The sequence below is a fragment of the Caloenas nicobarica genome, chromosome 7 (assembly GCF_036013445.1).
Source record: "Caloenas nicobarica isolate bCalNic1 chromosome 7, bCalNic1.hap1, whole genome shotgun sequence".
Lineage (NCBI taxonomy): Eukaryota > Metazoa > Chordata > Aves > Columbiformes > Columbidae > Caloenas > Caloenas nicobarica.
The window spans coordinates 37,184,830-37,206,493 of record NC_088251.1 but is presented as its reverse complement, the minus strand read 5'-3'; the positions used below and the strand labels follow the sequence as shown (position 1 = coordinate 37,206,493).

The window sequence follows — 21,664 nt, the reverse complement described above, 5'->3', positions numbered from 1 at the left end:
TCCTGCAGAGTGTAAGGGAAAACTTTGGAGGAGAAGAGAAACACTCAATTGTACAAAACCCTGCTAAGGAAACACGGGTTGCTCCGACTCCCCAAATCCAACAGCTCCCCGCATCCTACTCAAGGTCTCTGTCCTGAGAAGCCTTTCCCAGGAACAGGATCCAGTTTGTGTGACCATTTCACAATCACACAGACACCTGATGACGGCACCGCCATGAAGGAACAGAGAAATATTTAAAATGCAAAGAACAGCCTGTAAATAGCAAAAATCCCTAATTGAGGTCAGGTAAGGTATAAAACTGTAAGATCTCTTTCCATCGGGCTCCGATGGGATGGTTCCTTCTCTCCCACGCTCCGGCTAATTGTGCCTCACTGTGGGTACCTCCCTTCTCTCTGGAAGAAATACATCGGCATCAACCTCACTAATTGTGTTAACTGAACAAATATCTCCTTGGCTATCTGCATTTAATGCACAACGCAGTTCTAAGGTGGGCTGTGCCACAAATCCTTCAGACTCTGTTACCTCAATGATGTCAACAAGCAGGATGATGCTAGAGAAATATAGTGCTCCCAGGGCTAGGACACAGTGGGGCCAGCAATTGTCCGGAAGGTGTGAAAACAGGTAAGTCAGGGGCCCTTATTTTCTAAAAGATGGAAATCTGGCCAGGAAGGCACAGACTATTGCTAGAGTCAGCCCAGAAGCAAAAAACTAAAAGCAAAGCAAGGCCTAAATTTGGGATTCAGCCTCCTGAGAAAATTCACTTTCAGCTCCTGGCTGGTAGAACATTGCAGTTTCCTCCTCTCCCCATCTCAATCACAATTTCCAGTTTTCTCCCATTTTCTTCTATTGTATTTCACTTCTCCCTGCCCAGCTCGGCAGTTTGATACATAATAGGTTGAATAATTAAATAGATGAAATATTTTCTTCTTCTGTTCTCAATGACCTCGGTCTTTTCTCAAACTTCACCGTATTAACTGACTTTTCATCTCCAGAGTCCAGTCTGTTCATACGAGTTTTGCTCTGGTTCTTGATAATAAAAAGAAATACAAGGAGGGCAAAAAATCTGAGGAAATACATGGAATAACAGGAAAGAGCTTGTAGGTCAACATTCATCATTATCCAGCCTTTGAAGATTCACCCAGCTCAACAAGTGTCACATACACATGTATTTTAATATCCATGCTAAAGAACTAAAATAGTCAAGGATCATAGTTGTAAAGGTCTCATCAGGATCAGTAGAGTCCTCATGTCCAGAGGGGAAAATTAAAACAGAGATTAAAACAGAGACTGCTGCTGCTTCACCATGATAAACGAGAATGCAGAAAGTAACAGTGAAAATGATGGATGTTTTCAAATCCATCTTACTTAAATCATTATTTTAAATTAGTCCAAGGAAACATCACCAACACATAACTCAGACTTCTGGTAAGAGGCTCTATCTAAACGTTGAATCATAAATTATAAACATGCATAAGGGTATTGGTTATCAAATGCTCTACATGAGTAATTTTTATTCATATTCATCACAGCTATAAAGCCAAGTAAGGAAAGAGGAATTTATGGCAGCAAGACTTGCAGCATCTATTTGATTTTTGAGAAAAGAAAATATCTCTCATTAATACTCATAAAGATGGGTTTCTCCAGTAGAGTTTTGTATAGAATAAAGTTTATAAGTTGGGCGGCAGGGGGCGTGTTAATAACCAGGAGGACAGAAAATGATAAGCCCAAATGAGTGAGTGAGCCTGCTCTCGGAACCAGAACCCAACCCATCTGATAATGTCTGCCTCCATTTCCATTACTTCATCATTGCTCATCGCATTATGTCTAAACATAGACTATAAACTCTTCATAATTTTGTTTGCAAAGCATTATGCATATTTACGGAGCTATCTAAATAATCTTAAATTAAATTACGAGACCAACTGAAGACTGGGGGAGAGCCAAGTCATGCTTGCAAGTCATACATAGAGGGCTGCCAGAAGAGCAAGGATAAGCTAAAGCACCCAAAAACCCCGCAAAAGTTGTATTTGATTTGACACACAGTTGTTTTAGGGGACAAGAATCAAGAACTGAGGGATGGAGTTTGGACCGACAATTAGAAACATCTGCTTAATTCTAGGAAGTGACAGTAACAGTAAATCATCATCGGATGTATCAGATAAAGGGTCAACCAAGTACCAAGCCGTGTTCGGTACCACAAAACATGGTGGAAATCCCTCCCCAATCCTCCCCAAAGAATGTGAAGAGGCTGAGCAAGAGATCAGTATGCGCTGATTTTGACCATGTCCTGTTTTAGGGGTTTTTTCAAGGGACGACGTCCCAAACCAGCCGTGCAGCAAAATAACTGTGAGCGTGCCCTGATGCGGTGGTGTTGGGGTAGCGAGCGCAGAGCTGCGCACTGAAAACTCTCCACATTTTACTACGAAAAAATACTATTCCAATATTATTTTAAAGCAGTTTTTTATTAGCGGCAGAACAGGTCCCGTACCTCAGCGAAGTAGTCTCTGTATTCAAATGGAGGATTGAAAAACCTAAATATTTCCATGTAATGCTGGGGGTGAAAACATAATTTGCTTTGGTATCCCACACTACTTTATTACAAAAAATACCACTCGAATATGCCAAATTTAAAAATATGAAAAGCTGAGGGAATTAAACCTGTGGCTTGAGAAAGGACTTAACCTTAAATGGCCAGAATATTAAAGCTGTTTTGGGAAACTAGTGAAGAGCATTTGCAACTATTCAGCATTAAGAGCTTGGCAGAAAACCATGTTTAAAGGATGGCTTGCTGCCTTGAAAGTGTTTTTGTTTAAAAGAACAATTTAAGAAATTAATTTGTGCATGTACACATACATATAAACACACAAGTTATATATAACCTGTAGTTCTGCCCTATTTGCTCAAAAGATATCTCCATTCCCCTTAGGTGTTACCGGGCCAAAATGCGTGTGAGTCTACCAGACGGTAAGGAGCAAGAATTTTATAAGTATTTATCCATTTGTGTTGTACCAAATCACTTGTTGCATTATCCAAATTAAAACAGGGACTTCTGTTTCAGAACTCACTATCAGCCACTCTCAGGAGTGGGATGCTGTAGTAGATGGACGGGAGGTCTGATCGAGCTTAGTAACTCCTACAGATGAACATGCACTTTGTTTAAAAAAAAAACCTATAACACGCTTATATAAAAGATGCCCGATTTGACATGTGAATAGTTAGAGAACTTGGAAAGAATAAGATTCAAAATGCAAATAGCTGACATTTTGGAGAAGCAGAGCACTGGCAACACCTATCCCACTAAAAGATGTTCAGAAACCTGACAGCTCCCCAGAACAAGAGAACATTCACCGCTCTCGCATTCCACCACAAAACAAAACCCTGCTGCAAACAACACCGTGACAAATCAGATGTGCTAAACCGCAGATGCTACACTTATTTTGCTCATAGCACAGAAAAATAACATTTTCTACTATACAATGCACTGCTTCTGCAGAGAGCCCCATGTGCTTTGTCAACATCTCCAAGCTTGTCCTCAAAATACCTATGAAGTAGAGAGCCATGACCGTATTCTCCTTGTTTTACAATCCTTTCTCCTTTCCATAACAACGTTCTTTCTGTTAAGCCCTTAATTTCTATAGCAAACCATTGGTATTGCCTCAAAGCCAAAGAACTACATTTAGCAGAGGTTTATCCCGCTGGACCTCAGCGCAAGGTTAACAGCTTTCACCCTCCTCCTTTATACAAGGAGGCCCACAAATCTAGTTGGAAATTTTCCAGGCAAAAGTAGTCCGCACAACTTTTCAAGAACCAGATTTACAGACAACGTCTTCAACCTTTTTCTTTGAAATTATTTTTCCCTTGAAAGAAAGTTTCCGTCCCTGTATGTGTTGAAAAAAAGGAAGGAAACATTAGCTTTTTAAGCCATACCTTCCATGACGTACACGAGGGAACCCACGTCTCCTTCCTTGATGATGCAGCTGTCTTTGCCATATTCCACGGGGTACATACAATCCACAATCTCCTGGATCTGCGACAGTTCCAGATTCTTCATGAAGTCATTGTCGAGGATCGCCTCCTTTATTAGCTCCTTGGATCTGCAGAAAAAAAAAAAAAAAGCAAGATTTATCCACCATCCATCAGCTGAGTTAATTAATAGCATGTGAACTTTAGCACAACCACATGATGCCCCAGTAAGTACCTCCTTGGGAAAAAATTCCAACATTTTCCCTAAAAAATCTGATAAAGTCCATCTGTAGAGAAATAAAAACATTACGGAAATGTTAACTGGTAATTATTTTGTGTAAGTAAGTTTTAGATCCATCAAGCATTGAAATAAAAATAGATTTCATGTGATTGCAAGATCCTCTTTTAGCTATGAGTTTCACAACTGTAACAACATCGAAGAATAACATAGCTACTTGAAATATCTTCCATATACAAAACTGAAAGGAAATACAAACAAGAAAAGGATTTATGATGCAGTTTATTATATTTTCTATTAAATTACACAAATTGGAGCCCACAAAAGCGCGATAGCACACTGATTCTTTGAGTATTAACCAAATACTAAAGGCCATCCTACTCACTAGAGGAACCACTACTAATTCATTTCTTCTATGAGTAAATGCAAAATTCCAACATTCTATTCGTGTGCATAAAATTATACATGCCGTTTTGGTTTGGCATGCGATGGGGCTGGAAGCCTGGAGTTCTTAGTAGCCACTTTGCAAGCTGAGTAAGGAAGGAGTTGTTTCCAAAGACACAAATCTCAGATTTCTCAAAACTCAAGCGTTCTCGGGGACACTAAAAGGGGTCCGTAACGCAACCTGCTCTCTCCAAAAGTGCCTCTGCCAGGGTCATGTTACGACAGAAAACGTGCAACAAAACCACTGATGTGTTTTTCCAGCGATTCTTCCGATTTCTACAACTAAAACGCTCCCCACGCACTGAGTCCCACTCAGGTGAACCCTCCAGTCTTCCCTTCAGACTGTCAAGTTCAACCTCTTCCACCGGCTGATGCGGCGTAACCACCGCGTTATGCCATTTTGCAAATACACCCTAAAGCGACTTGTGCAAATGAACAATGGAGGAGGCTCAACCTAGATCTAGACCAAAACTAAAGCCCCTAAACCACCCCCAGGGTGGACACCAGGACCTCGGCCCTTGGTTTCTCCTTCTGCAACTTCACTTCTCTGGGCTGATCTATTTGCTCATGTGCTCGTAGCCCAGGCAGACGACGGCTACCTGCAGAGCTTATGCATTCCAGAGAGCTTTTTTCTTTTTGAAATATCAATATGAAACAAGGTTTTCAAAGAAAGCTACATTAATGGATCGTATCTTCTTGAAAAAGAGCCAAATTGGGACTTCAGAAGTCCAAAACCAGCCAGACAGCCTCGGAGATATTATGCTGCGGTCTTTTTAAAATATACCTCAAGGTTACACGCAGCGCAGATTCGCTTTGCTGATGTTTAAGATGCTTTTTATGCTTTTGATAGTCGCGAGGTTGTTTCAACAGGACACATCCCGAGCCCATCAGCACCGACAGGACGGGAAGCAGACCAGACTCCTGCAAGACGACACGGACTCCGGCCGCTGCAAAAACTCTTTTGCTCTCCAGAAATTTAATTTGACTTCGCATCCTGTCGCTCCGATTCCTCGCGCACGCAAATAAAAACCACCAGAAACCCCGCGTCTGGGTTCCTTCTCGCAATGAGCTGGTGATTTGGAAGGCTGACTGGATGACAACCCGCTGTGCTTACTCCCTCCTCCCGTGTTAGAGCGAGACTAGCTTTTTAGGCTAAGCCTTGGCTCAGTACTGCTCTTTTGGTCTTCGCCACCCGCACGGGTCCCCCCGATCCTCCTAACAAAGGCGCTAATTATTAGCATTACTCAAACCGCCTGCTGAAGAAGCAAGCACAATAAAAGCTTTTGCATTAGTCATATCAACTGGCGTTACAATTTCAGCCATTTATTTCATTCCGAGGCTCCAAATGAGGCTTTCTCCTTGATAAAATAAAGTCAGCCTTTCAAGTGGAGTGTTTGTAAGAAGAGCCGCGAGAGGCCGGAGGGAATTCAGACACGGTTCAAGTCAGACCCCCTCCAGTAATTTAGAGGCCCTCAGAAGAAAAACAATGCTTTTCTTGTCGGAATCGAGCACAGCGAAGGATTTGAAAAGGATCCAGGAAACTTGGTGTAAATGACAGTGAAGGAGCAGCACAAGGGCTGAGAAAATCCATCCCAAGTCCATTTTGGAGAGAAGCAGCAAAACATACACAACATGAACAGACTATAGGGGACTCATGAGCTTAATAGTATTATTACAGTCTAAGAGAACAACTGATTCACAGCCCCTGCCCTTCAACGTAGAAATATCAGTGAAATTAAAGCTCAGAGGCCCAACCAAGTCATTCCAACCCTTTTAACGACAATACGAAATACAGCCATCAAGAGAAAAAAGACACACCGGCCGGGACATCAATAACGCAGTTTCATCTCTGCCACATCTAAGCATCTTAAAATTAAATATCTCCACAGAATGGTCCGGGTAATAACTCAGTCATGCTTGAATGTAACCAAAATAGATATTATTATTTAAGGATAATTAGTTAAAATTAGACTTCGGATACAAAGATAGTGCGAGAGAAAAGCACCTCCAGCTGCCCACAAACCGCGCTGGCTGGAGGAACAAGCACCTTGCAGCCCAAACTGCCTATTTATGAGCGTATAAACCACACTTTGTCGTTTGTAAACTACAAGCCTTTTCACTGGGAAATGCTCCATCCGTCTTTAGAAAAAAATAAACTTTAGTTTGACGCATTTGAAAATTGGTTGATAACTAAAAATGCATTGTCATAGCTACAATATGAGTTACCCTACTGTTGCCTGCAACAGAATATTCGTCGCTCTAATAATTAAAAAAAATTATTCATGCAATGTAGATTACCATTACCATTCCCATGTAGCTGAACATGCCAGGCCTTCAACAACTTCTACATTGTTTTATTACACAGTTTTCTTTCAATATAATCCACAGGTGCATTTTCAGGTAAACATTTTTTTTTTTTCTTTTATATGAAATGAAACTGAAAGAATACAAATTTACTCACAGTTCACAATTATCCCATAACTAATGCCTTTCTAAACCACACCATTCCCTAATCATCATCATTAGTATTTGAAAACAGCGGCTATCCAAGATGTGTGAATACACAAATCTACCTAGTAATACAAAAAAGGTATTTAAAGTGGTCAAAACCGCGCTCCTGCTATTGCAAGTAAGTGGTTTAAACAAGATACAGCTGTTTCACTACCTCTTATTTTCAAGGAGCATTTATTCTATATTTTCTGATACGAGTTTCTAACAGGAACGATCTGCAAACAAAATCAACTACTCTACTTGTAAGGGACCAGAACTATTTCCAAATGACCCTGTTTTGAGAAGGGGGTTATTTTCATGAATATTTACTTGGCGCTGAATCGAAAGGCTCCTAACGCAGAGGGTTATTCAGAGTAGAAAGCCGTTGTTCTCGTCTTCCCTCTCCAGAGGTAGGAACCTGGCACTAAGCCATCAGTTTTTCTGAAAGATTAATGATCAAATGCGATGGAGACTTGATGAACAGTCAAAAAAACCAAAAGGGCACAATTCTTTGCGATACATCCTTTCCCAAATCAGTTTAAGCCCACCATGGTAATTAATAAGGCAACAGCAGGAACAAGCTAATTGCATTCTAATTTGCGGAAGTCATGCAAAAAGCACCTTAAGAACTTTGCTGAAAATACACTTAATACATGAAAACCTGTGTGGCTGGTTGCAAATGCCTCTCAGAAGAAAAGCGTATATAAATGGCGTTAATTCACGCACACCCTGATTCTGTAAGCGGGGCTCCTGCAGCCAGCTCAGAGCCAGCAAAACGCATGACAAAAAATTCCGCCCCGTTTTCTGTCTCATCAGACAGGGGCCGTGCGTCAGCTGGGCTGGAAAAGGCTTGTGTCAAAGGTTTGCCTCATTGCAGTGGCCACAAAATGCAGAATTTGGCCGAGAGTTTTGCTCAAAACCTGCCGCTAACGGCCGCTGGCTGCTCACGCAAGCGCGAAGGCACAAGGTAAAAATGTGGGTTTGCAGCAGATGCGAAAAAACACTCCGAGATGCTATGCAGCCCTAGATAAGAAGCAAAGTTAACGCTACAGTGGTTTGCAATGTACACAGTAAAATACGCAACCTTGTCATACAGCCTGTGGTTATCCTGACGGTAATTTGCATTTTACACAGAGCAGAATGAATCTTCATCTCAGGCTCATCACCCACAGCAAAAAACCCCCACGTTTTCTACGCTAGATATGTACCTTCTGGCACATACGATAAATATTAGGACAAGAAGCTAATCTTTGTCCCAAAAGGTCTTATTTCAACATCGGAAAAGCTGCTTGCTGAGTTTAAGGAAGGGAAGGATCGAAGTGCAGATGGAAAGAAAGACTAATGCCGCGTACATCTGGGGATGTTCACGGAAAGGTGGAGCTGGGACAGCATCCGTCTGCCATGGGGTCTGCAGGAACCTCAGGTCCACAGCGCTGATTCAACAGGGGTGGATGGAGAAGAATAAAAGAAACGAAGAGTTTGGTTCAGACAGCAGTGACACGGAGCAGGTGGAAGCAGACCTGAATTTTACGGTGGTCACGAGTATAACGCCACAGCTTTGTACCAAAACCGTTTTAAACTCTCAGGCCGGAGCAAAGCAAGAAAAATGAAAAGCAATGTGCTGGGCGGACAAGCTGGAAGGTGTCTCAGAAAAGGGAAGGAGAAAGCGCGTTTTGTATTAATAGTCGAGAAGAAGAAAAAAATACGCAAGGCTTTTTCTTCAGCTGTTCCTCTCTCCAGACTTTAAATAAAACTTTTCAATATGACCTTTTTTTGCCAATGCTAATGGGAGGAGGAGGAGTATTTTTTCTAGAGCCTTCCCCATTGAGAGCCTGCCAACTCCTACTAATGACCTAAAGGCCCAAATGGAGGAGAGAAACACCCACAGAAATTTGACCAGGCATTGGGACAGTGTTCCCTGTGTTCAGAGCAGTAACAACGCAGCTCCCTGGGAGCTGAGAACTCTATTTACTCCTCTGACAAACCTCGCTCAAAGCCACCGCAACCAGTGGCATCTTCTTTGTAGTGTTTCATCGTTGCTGTAAAAACCCCTATTAAATACACGTGTACATCCTTTACATCTATCCACCAACTAAACCTAGCAAGCATATTTATAGAAACTCATGCCCAAGCACTACATTTTTGGGAGCTCCCCGCACAAGGAATCAAACTGATTTCAGTAGATAAGAAACATGGAAAAAAATCTGCAGCCTCTGTCTCAGAATATGATGAGCAACACAGGAGTCCAGACAATTCCCACAACAACCGTCTGTTTAAAAATCCACACTGCGAAATGTTTAGAAGTGTTTACTTCTACAAAATGTGGCCATGGAAAAAAAAAAAAAATCATACTTCTTTAAAAAAATTAAACATGGCCAAGTATTATGCCGGCTCCAGATTTCCTGAAACTGTTCAGTGTGATACAAATACCCTGCAAAAAGTGTTAAATGGGGGGTTTTTTTAAGTTGTACCTAGACACCCCTTCATTTCGTCAGGGGGCATCCCTTCTGAGTAACACAAAAAGCAAAGGCTGCGAGTTTCTAGCAGGTTTGGGGAAGCCCTTTGCTCAGAGCCCACATTCACAGAGCTTTTAACTACGTTTTTAAGAGTACGTAGGACCAGAACATACACTCTGCTGTCGAACAGGACCTCAACATTTCAGCTCCCAGCCTAGTTAACACCAAAACACCCGAGTTACCAAGTAGGAACCTTTTTTTTCCTCTTTAACCAACAAAACTAAAGAAAATCTCTGTCAGAAGGATGTTTAATCGTTGAGGACAGCGACAGCAAGAATGGACAAGTTGAATCATTTGCGTGTTATAAAAGGTCTCTATAGAGATGCTCCCTTCAGCATAGAAAAGCCCCCACCTTCTAAAAAGCAGTAAATATATAGCTACAGATGCCTTACTAAAAAATTGCTATTGCTTGCTATAAAATTATTCAGTCCGTCAAGTGATCCTACATTGATCCTACATGTATTTTTCCACATATTTTATCTCCTTGGCTCCGTTTATGAACACCGTGGCCTGGCCAAACATACAGAGGTTCAAAAGTAACAGCCTGAAGTCATAAAACGACACCAAAACGACTGTCAACAGGAGAAGAGTTGACGTCTCATCCTTGCACTCATCCCTTCCCAACCAGCTGCGTTACGTGTTGTAGGTCTCTCAGGTTCCTACGTGAGAAACAGAGGCAGAAAGTAGAACTTTCCGAGATGCTGATTTGATCCCTCCCACAGAAAAGCCCAGACCTTTTGGTAAAATCTGGGTCTTGTTTGGACTCTCATGCTATTACCAGTCGATAACTCTCCATTAGCTGTTTGTTTTGGCTATGGATGAAGACAGCTTTGAGTGTTCCTTAAAGGGAATTTTAAATATAACTCCAGAGAGCTATTCTTGTCTCATTAACTGGGAATAAGAGTAGGATTCAAGCCCGGGACTGAATAACATGAAGGCCCTTAAATATACTTGAGGATTTGCTTTACAGTGCCTGCCTTTCCCACAACATACAACCCACAGCGTGTCTTCGAGTTGCGAAAGGAAATTTCTGAGTAGGATCTTATGCATCTTCAGCCGAGACTGTTACCGCACACTTGGATAGAAGAATATGTTCTTCAGAGGAGTACACTAATTTTTTTTAAACTGATATTCTGATTAAAGAGACAAGCAACATGGAAAGTAAGTGGGCCCCAATCTAAACCTGTAAAAAATGAAAATAATCTCCCCATTTTAATTTTTCTTGTACTTAAATACAGCCTACAGTTGCAGAATCAAGTTGCTCTGTAGAGAATGTGTCAATCAGACGGTTCCACTTAGGATTTCTAAATATATCAGTAAAACATGCAGTTCATTTACACTGCTGTTCATTATATCGTATTTTGGCATTCAACACTTAAAAGGCAAAATGGTTTAAGAAAAAAATGATAAAATCTCCCTCCACCTACACTGAAAATTGTTAGTACAGAAATACCGCAGTCAAGAGTTGGTTAACTCTTGCATTTTAACATGTCTCACCCCACAGATCTTAATTTACCATCCTTTTCTAGGCTAGTATTTTGCATCCTACAAAAACCCAGGTTTAGATACTGGAAGTGTTGGCAAGCTCAGTAAAAAAAAAAGTCAGCTCTTGCCAACACAATTTGCCTACGTCTGAAATATCTGACACCTCCAAAGAACTCCCACATGAGCTTCATTTTGACAAACCACTGCCGACAGATCCAAACAGGATCGAGCAGCTACTTGATGACCTGAAGCAAACAGGAGAAGCTTTGGACAGCTAATTATAGGTGAAAACATGTAGCAAGGCCATGGTGAAGAGGGAATAGGGAGATACCTGGCCAAAAATAAGAGGTCTTTTGAGGGGCATTATCCCAAAGCATCTCGCGGTTTTGGTGCTCGCATCCAGCGCCGCTGAGCCGGAGTCTTTTTGCACCAACAAAAATAGCAGAGAAAACATATGTACCCATATGTCGCAACACCAAGGCATCCAGAAACAATCCCAACTCCTCCAAAAGGAGTTCAGTTAGCAAGAGCTGGGTCGCCAAGATCCAGACAACACATCTTGAAGGTCACGACGATGCATCTTGAAGAGAACCACCTACTTTAAAAGCAAGAGTTTCTCCATCAATCAAGCAATTATCCACATACGCTTCCACTCTTGGCAGCTCCACGGAGTGAATTCTGGCTGCAGGCAGGTATGAGGAGTCCAGCTAAATGGCAACTAAAACAGCTTCCCCAAGTTTATTAGCATATTTGGAGGTCTGCGTGGCTTCGTAGTGATAAATGAACGTGCGAACAGAGAACTGCGTTCAGATGCCCTGGAGAAGAAAGTTACCGATAGCCGCTACGGAGATGGCCTTCACCCTGGTGGGATATGCAGGAAATCTGCCAAGTGGCGGATAACCTAATTTAAATAGATGCAGAAATCCAATTAGAGATCGTCTGAGCAGAGACAGCTCATTCTCGTCTCTTGGATTAGAGGCTACTAACACGTCGCAAGCTCGTCTCAATGCACTGTTGTCCGGGAGAAATGAACACGCTGCGCAAAAGCACTTTGCTCCTCCTTGGAATAAGAACATCAAAAGAGAACGTTGGCACAACAGCATAAATATATAACTCCTGCCAGTGTAAGTTTAGGATGGGGTTTCACAGAAAATGTGATATACGGGGTGGGGGGGAAAGTGACAGAGACTTAACGTCATTTACTCTGATTCAACTAACACTTCTGATGGATGTTACTGTCACTAGGAAAGTTGCTTCAGCTCTTTTGCTTTTCAGCCGCCTGGAGAAGTCCCCAGCTGAAATGCCATAGGTGTACGACAGCAGAATGCAGATGAGCGCTTGAAGCCTTAGCCGTTCAATAAATATTCTTAGGGATTTTAGGGAGAAATACTTCTTCCTGCTTTACGAGCCGGTAAAAGGGCTGACACGAGCAGCCATGCTTTGAGATATAAATATTTGAAAGACGTATGGGATTATCTAAACAACACATCCCCCGCGCCGAGCAGCAGTCGGCGGGGATTTAAAGGCGGGCGCTGCCGAGGAACCGACGTGCAGATAGGTCACTTGGGGAGACGGCAAAACCGAGCATGGCCCTGGGAGCTCCATCATGCAGGCCCTGCCTGGTCTGCTAATAAACCAGATTACAACCGGGCAAGCACCTTTTGGCAGACAATAGGAACTCTAAACAACCACACAACTTGACAACGTTTAAATGGTGAAGGAACAGCAGCAAGAAGCTCATAAGGTGTCTGTGGAGAAGCGGGGAGGCTGGGGCTCGTAGCAGGGCAGTACCACTGACAGGTTCTTTCCCTTCCAAGTCGGATATGGGAGGGATCATCGCATTCCAAATATTATCTTCTAATGTGTGTTTCCGCTGCTTGAGCATTGGCTGTCACCATCCCGCTAAGCTTTGAAGAATATCCCGACAGCAACTGCCTCACATAAGATGCTTTTTTTGTTCAGAAACGCTCTTGCTAATCTTGTTTTAGGAAGTCTGCTAAGAATCCCAGGCTTGCGATGCTGCCTTTGGCTGTAACCAAGAAACGGTACAGAAACCCCGAAGCAGAAGGATGCAGATGTTGTCTTCACGGAGGGGTGCTGGGGGTGGGACGGCACGAGAGCCACACAACCCAACCACCTCCGGGGAAACACATTTAGAATCATAGAATCGTTTTGGTTGGAAAAGACCCTCAAGATCATCGAGTCCAACCATAATCCACCCCTGGTGCTACCCCACGTCCCTGAGAACCTCATCTCCGTCTGTCCAACCCCTCCAGGGATGGTGACTCCAGCACTGCCCTGGGCAGCCTGTTCCAATGCCCCACAGCCCTTTGGGGAAGAAATTGCTCCCCAGATCCAACCTCAACCTCCCCTGGTGCAACTTGAGGCCATTTCATCCCATCACTTGCTACCTGGGAGAAGAGACCAACACCCTCCATGCTATAACCTCCTTTTAGACAGCAGTAAAACAAAAATTTCTCACAAAAAAGCCAACACGACCCCAGACTTGGAAAGCTGCAGCCTCAGGGCAATATGTTCATAAAGTCTCGGACTGCGCAGTAAAGAACAGGAGGCAAGAGCAAATGTGCTGGGGTTTCAGAGAAATTTCCCTAATTCCCATCAAATACACGAGACAAACTCTAGGGATACCTGCAACCTATTCCACCCCATCCAGCCGACACAAGTCAGAACGAATTTTTTTAAATTGTTTTGAAGAGTAATAGTGACGAATATGACACCAGAAGAAGGGCACCAAATTCAGACGGAAGGCAAGGAAAAGATGAAGAGCTTTTAAGGACTTCAGGGAACAGCCATTCTTTGATCAAATTAACTGTTCTCCAGAAAAGCTGAATGCTTCCAGAATTTCAGTATGAAAGGATACTGAAGGGGAAATGTCATATTTCTTGCAAATGGGAAGATATTTTTGCACAAGCGGCATCCTAGTAACCTCGCATTTCAATGGCATCACTTGTCTTCAAGGAATGCTAACGGGAATGAACGTATGAAGGCAAAATGCAGCAACACGAAGGTAGAGCAGAGGAATGGCATGTTCACCGGGGAAATGATCCTGTTTGGAGATCGCTCGGGAAGGGAACCTGCCCCTGTGAGCAGCTGGAACCCACTGGTGGTACAGCTTAGCAAGGCATCATCCCAGCACGGGAGACATCGAGGGATTCCCAAGGGAACGCTCTCCTCTTTACAAACAGGATCCTTTCAACGAGAAACGAGAGCACTGCTTGTTTTTTGAGATCAGACAGCCACGTGCAATAAGCAGGTTGCTATTCCACCTCCTGCGGCAAGCCGAGAAAGCCATTCCTTTAACAAGACAGGGATACTCAAGTCTGGTTCTGCTGGGAGGCGAGTGATGGGAAGCACACGTGTTTGCCATCCCAGGACAGGCTCTGCAGACAGCGAACACGGCTCCGTTCTCAGAGACGGGGTGTGTGACATGTCCCTGCAGCTCGTTGCTGTCACATCAGGGGATGGGGGGGATTCTCTTTCAACCACGGCACATGCAGAGATCGCGGGTGAACATGGGATGGGCTGATGAACAGGAAAAGAGACAGGCACATACCGGTTTGCTGGTAGGTAAATTATTGTACGCAGCAATGAGGATTTGAAAGAGTGAGGAATCACACGAGAGAACAGAGCAAGATAACTCCAGTCTCACGGAGAGAAACACAAGATGGCTTCAGAAGCTTTAGGAAGGGTCATATCTTTAATCCTCAAGCCTCTGGGATGGTCACCTTACACAACTTCATATGGTAGGGCCTGGAAAACCAACCCACCACCACAAATGATGCCCTGGATGCAGGATTTAGTGCATCAGGTGAAATCCAAATAAAGACACCGCTTGGCCCCATACTTCATTGCTGCAAGAGCTCTAACAAGAGCTCCGTCATGTCCCTTCTTCCCAAAAGATTTTTAATGTGTGACGTGTGGCAGATCAAACTGACATGTAGCAATTTAAGAGCACCTACTTCCAACATATGCAATATCTATGGACAGGTATCAATGCCCCTGCTCCCCATAATCTCTAATAAAAAGTGGTGCCAGTCTGCTGCCCACATCTGTACAGAAAACCTTTTGTTCGCAGGAAGGCTCTAAACAGGGGCATCGGAGAGAATGAACAGGCCTTGAGGCTGAGAACTGTGACAGAAAAGACAAGCCAGGAGAGGGCACAGAATTAAGTTACCTTTATCTGCATCCTATGAGCAGAAAAGTAAGTTTGCTCACATATCTAATGTACTTCTATGATTACTTTCTTTTCCTTGCATTACTATCCCGTACTTACTCTACAATTTCCCACCACCCATCACCTCCAAACTCAGAAATGCTTGTTCCCCTTACAACAACTCCGCATTACCGTCCTTTTTTTCGTCCGAGGACCTTACTTGAAATTCCTAGTGCATTGCACTGTCGTTTCCTTCTCTCTTTCCTTCCACCCCTCAGATCCTCGATCAGGCTCCTCCACTTCTGCATCTTCCCGAATCGTTTCTCCCCCCCTCGGCAAATTCTTGCCCCTTTATTATTTCCCCGCTTCCACCAGGCAGTCCTGCAAGCAAACAGCAGCCAAAGCACACGGGGAAGAATAGGAAAGGCAGAAGGAAATAGCAGAGGTACATGCATCAGATTTGGGGGGGAAAAGAAAAAAAAAAAACAAAAAACAAAACAAACCCCAGCGCAGTAAATCAGTATATCACAATGAGAGGGAAACAGTGGTCCTTCTGATACAGCACACGTGGCTCTCAAGGGAAACAGTTTGTTTCCTGTGTCCCAAATATTTCACAGGACTAGGAACGCAGTTTTGTTCGCTTTCCGAAAAGCCCCGCGACAACTCTTCCACATTTTGAGCCTGTTCCACGCTCTGCAGGCTGCGTTGAGGAAATATTTACATGAAGGAATACACAGAAAGAGCTAACAAGAGATGGAGAAAATGTGCCTGCCAAGGAGCCCGGTTATTTTGGGATAGGAAACAGGAACCACTGGAGTGAGCTGAAACAATTTCAGATCCAGTTTAACCCCGACAGACCTGAAGAGTGTAACTTGAAAGATGCCTTTTGAAGATGCTCAGACAGTTCGTTACTTCAAAGTCAAAAGCAGATACAAGCTCTTTGCATAGATGCTCATACACCACATATTCATGAGCACAACATGATGAGAAAGATCAGCCCAAGTGTGTGTTAAACCAATGAGCAATAAAAGTAACTGGCACTGAGACTCCTGAAAAAACACCTCCCTTTGATGAGTTTATGGAACAAAAACATAACAAACCTTGGAAGCCTGTGAGCAACTAGCAGAACTTCAAGTATTTTGGTTTTAAAATCTAAATCCAGCCTATTATCTCCTCTGGGCTAGCAAACAGCAACAGCAGCCAGAGCTAAAAGAAAACTCTGTGGCAACACCAAGACAGAGCAGCCGATCTCTACACATTTCATTGTTTGTCTGGGGACCTGGACCTTCACGTCTGCCTGTACGACAAGTTTGGAACATCCTTTATTTTCACCGGCCTTCAGTTTATTTACCCTTATGCGCCCACTGGATCATGCAAGATTCACCCGTCTTAAATGAAGTACCTCTGCTCACCTAACAAAAACATTTTTAGCCAGGTGTGATACACAGACAGAGCTTTGGAAAAGCACTTTAATTTTACCTGCGTCCCTATGAGAGATTCAGTCTAGATATGAAAACTCTGGACTTTCTCCGTTATGAATCATGGAGAACAGGCACCCGTCTCTTCCAGTTCAATTAACTCCCCAGTTTCGCTTGCTTGGGCAAATTTTCACCCTTTATTACCATAACAAAATTACCAGCTATTTAATAATCTTTAACCCTGGCATCTCTCAGGACAAAAGCTCTCTAAAATATCAGGGGCAATATTCCTAAATGGATGCTAAAAGCAATAAATATTAAGATTTGGCTTCTCGTGTTTTTGTTTCTCTACAGGGTATGATTTCAGTAATTGGCAGCATCACCTTCACAGCATTTCTTTCCTCTCATACTGTAGCTCGTACAAGTACTTTTGCTCATATCCAAAGCAAGAGACCTTAGGAATCCAACAGCCAGTTCTCATCTGCTGCTTTTATGTATATGAATCTGCATTTTTTTGGCAGCAATCAGAGAGAACTGGTATATCCGGTGCTATTCTGTCCAAATCCAGGTGGGACAATTTGCCTTTCTGCTCTAGGAATAAAAATCTAACGATTCCTGTGTATGGTGGTTAATAGATCTGCATGCTGCTTTTGGTGGTTTGGGGTTGGTTTTTTTTTTTCGATAGAGATACAACGCTGTTCTGTTTATAAAGGTCAAGTAAATTGTATGCAGTCTGTGGAGCCTTAACATCTTTGTATTATTAAAATAGAATATTTTATTTAGACAGCCTCTCTCAGAGAGATACAAAAAATAATTTCTCAGAATAATGTCTTTCCCCTTCCAATTTAAGGCATGTACGTAATTCTGTGTACACTGAGAAGAACAGGAATACAAGTGTTTATTTGTTCTTTGCTTGAATTATAACAACCGTTATTTTTTTAAACACTGTAACATTTTTACAGGTTGTTTGGATAAGCCACTGCTATAAATCCTGCTCGGCTGTCAAGCTTTGCATTATCTTGTGGGCAAGGAAATAAACTGCCAAGAACAGCACAGGGTATTGGGGGTGAGAAGGGGTTTAAACGGGGTTTAACGTGCTTAATCTGGGTCCTCGGGACTCAATCATTGTCTTCAAATCTGCCATCCTCGCAAACTGGAATGACGCTCCAGTGACGGATGCTTTCACACCAATTATTGAGGAGGTCAGACAAGAATTCAACAACAGAGGAAGCTGACAATGCTCAGATCTTCCTTAGCTGTGTTGGAACCACACAGACATTTTTTAATCTGGCTCCAGTGCACAATAATTTCAAAACAAACAGGTTCTATGATCATACTGATGACTGCGCCGCAGTGAAATGCCGACCACTTAAATGGCACAGCTAATTGTGCCTATGGAGATGGTGGCACCGCAAAAAGCCCATCCAGGACCCTGAGGAAGGCGAAAGATGAACAAGCAAACATAGAAATCCCATCTAAACCACTCTCAATCACCGCATTTACACCGCATTTACCGACTGGCGTTGAAACCACAATACGTAAGAAATTCCTCAACTGAACCTGGTTAGGAAACTGAATTCCTGATGACAGTTCACCTTTGATATTCTCCCACCACGGCCAGGAATGCCCGAGGGCCGAGGGCTGTCCTGGGCCATCGAGCCAACACCAAAGAACAGAAGCGCAATCAAACATGCGGCTGAGGAAGAGACCTCCCCAAGTTGCAGTTTTACAGTTGTCATATTTCTCAGAGAAGTCCGTAGAGGCAAAAGAGGTCATGGAGAGCAAAGTGCCAGGCAGCATTACAACTTGCAGGTGCTGTAATTTCATTTTTTTGGACAACGATGCCCAGCACACCCAGCTGGAAGGCAAGAAACCCCAAGAGACCAGCTAGAGCTTCCAAGAATCAAGCTGGGCCTCACAGAGCTTTTAGACTAGAAAACAAAAAACACACAGAAAGTTTCTAGTCTGAGTTTCAACTATTCAAAACAGTCAGCTCTTCAGACTCTTGGCATTTCTCTAATAGACATAAACCCAATTTTAAACATTGTTGTGCGATCTACTCTCAGGTTAATAGGAAAATAAAACCTTAAATAAATCTGTTATTAACCTATATATGTATTAAATTTTGTTATTTAGGTGGAAACTTGGGGAAAGCATCTCTGCCCTTGAAAAATCAATGCCCTTCGATGCGAGCACTGGAATTCTAAGTGTCTTGGTTTTGTTGAAGATGATGCCTTGCTATTTAATTAGGAATGGACCCTAACTTCTAATCACTAAGTGCTCATGCTTACAAAAGAATTACAGTTAACATATTCTCTGGGATATGAAAATTGAGACTTTACAAATGCTGGTTAATCAGCATTGAAAGCCAGAGAGATCACAGCCTGCATCGATGGGGACGGACCAAAGCTTGTGCTGGCCACAATCCTCTCCCTCTCCGGGGCCCCAAGATGCCCAAATTCTTGTAAATTCGGAGGCAAAACCATATGAACATGTCTGAAAAGGGAAAAATAAAGGAATAAATTGACTTCATCCTGCTCTCTGGCCACCCTTGAGGTTGCAAAAAGCACTTTACATGGGCAGATGAAATCCTTCTTGTCGAGCACAGAAGAGGATTGTTGTGGATCTGCAGACTCCCTCTCCTAATCTGTTCTGGCAAGACGACTACGCTCCTTGCTTCCTTTAAAAAAAATTAAATTTATGCATACATGAATAAAGGGCTGACCGTACAATGAGTACCAGCAGGAATGCCAGGAAAACAGCCTGCTGCAAGATAAAAATGTGATGTAAAAGGCACCATATAAGGAAAAACGCTTTTTTTTAGCTCATACTTCTTATATGGATCAATAAGGCTTGGGTCACGGAGAAGAGTTTGGGGGGGTTTGGGGGTTTTTTAAAGCACTAACGGTTTTGTACATATAACAGTCTCTGGATGTAGTGCTAACGAAGGGCTGAGGAAAGAGAACAAGTTTTCAGCTGTGACAGATGTCCTTTCCCTACCGCTTAGAATTACTCTTTTTGCAAAGAACAGAAGCCACGAACAGCCAAGACATTTGCAGACAGTATAAAAAGCAATTTTGAGGGTGTGAGGGGGAGGGTCAAAAGCAGAAATCTGTTTATTTGGCACCTAAATATAGCCCAGTTAACTCAGCAAACATTTTTTTCTCTCCTACATGCTATTTTGTCTATATTTAGAGGCTGTGAGGAACCAGCTGTAGCATCACCATTTTATTACATTCTCTGATGGGGAATTTGCTTTTGTTCCCCAGAACAAATCTCTGCCGTTAAGTGACCGTGACCACTCACCCGAGTCTTGGGCACGTATAAAAATTCACTTTTCAGCTGAAGCACCAGCAGCACGGCCGAGTTCTCACCCTCCGCTCTGCTCGGCTATGCCCGCTGTGAAGCAAGCCGAGAATAATCCAGGCGGACACGTCGGGAAGCTGCTGTTCCACATCGGCCACAGGTTGATTAGTTATTTCGTTCAATAGGCTGCAGCTGCCAGCAAAAGACAGGTTTCAACCTACTGCATTCAGAACGGAGGCTGCTTCCAACGAAAGCCTTTTCGGAGAGCAAACCAAAACAAGTCTTAACATTTTGAGACTCTTTTTCAAAAAGCATTGCAACCCTCCAGAGTATTTTTACCCTTTTTTTTTTTCCCCCCCTTTTTGATGTGATAGGATTGCATACCTGGACACCTGTAGCGTGTTGAGGAAAAGTTTATTTTGTGATGAAAATTACCATGCATTAGGATTAGGGCTACATAGAATGATTTTTGTTTTTCATAATCACTTAAATCGAACCTTGCCTGCTGAAGTTTTATCATACAGTCAGATCCCTGTCAATGCAGCATCTGATTTACCTCTTCAGATGAGTGCACAAGTAGACAACTGATTTAACTTCTCAGAATCCCTCCCTGCACAACAGATACTTTTTAAAAAGCTTAGGCCATGGGCAACAAAACGATACCTTTTTCCTCAAAAGAAAACATATTTTACAGTTTGCCTCCAATGCTTTCACGCTAATTTGCTGAGGTAGTTGTCTTTTATTCTCAATGTACAAACTACAGGAGAGTGCACTTGAGCCTGCAAAGCAATCCGGGGAAAATGGTGCCAAGGCACCGAACGGCTCCATCCAAGCAATCTCGGAACCGTCAACACAAGCAGATAAAAACCTAGGCTGTTAGGCCTTCCAAAAAACACACAGAGCAGGAGAAAGGTTTAAAACAGACAGGTGATGTGGGTGGAAGGAAGAAAACCTGCACAGCAGCGCAGGAGAGAGCAGCGCTGCTTCGATGGACGGGAAGCACCAATGGGTGATGTCCCCAGGCTCCTGGTCGCCTGTCTCTTAGTGACCTTTGTGCTTCGATGTCAGACACCCATGATTTAGGGTCCGATGGCCCCTCTCACCTCTCGGCCGGGAAGTCAAACGGAGAGCCAAGTCAGCTCTGAAGGAGCTACAGAGTGAACAATCTGACATCAAGTTAGCTTCTTTGTGCATCATTTCTTCCACAGAATTGATAAAAATTCCACTAAGAAGCTTGGAAAAAGCGTGAAATATTATCTCCCCATGATATATCATTTCTTCAGTACCAACAAAGTCAAAAAATATTTCAACTGCTGACCAACGAAATCAGAACAGCTAATGCAGTTGAAGGCTTCCAACTATGCAAGAGCAATAGCCCACTATACAGGAACTAGCAGCTGAGCCTCATAATGCTCCTCCAGCTTACATTAAAACTTCAAATACCTGTGAAGATCCTACATTACGCGAGCATCCACACTTTACATAGTTGTCTTGACCATCCCTAAGGCGTCTGCTTTACTTCAGCGCAAAGTCAGGTTGTCTGAACTTACACTTCCAGATCCTACACTGCGCAAACAGGGTACAAGTTCATGAAGCTTTACATCTGGTTTGCTACGTATTCACAGATTTT

General features: G+C 43.0%; 1 protein-coding gene across 2 annotated transcripts in view; it reads right to left on the bottom strand.

Moving 5' to 3' along the window:
- PRKG1 (protein kinase cGMP-dependent 1) overlaps positions 1-21,664 on the bottom strand; it is a 432,157-nt gene that overhangs the window by 364,641 nt on the left and 45,852 nt on the right. For both annotated transcript variants that reach the window (XM_065639324.1, XM_065639331.1), the window contains exon 2: positions 3,928-4,094. In XM_065639324.1, coding sequence (XP_065495396.1) covers positions 3,928-4,094 — 167 coding nt within the window. The remainder of the gene's footprint in view (positions 1-3,927; positions 4,095-21,664) is intronic.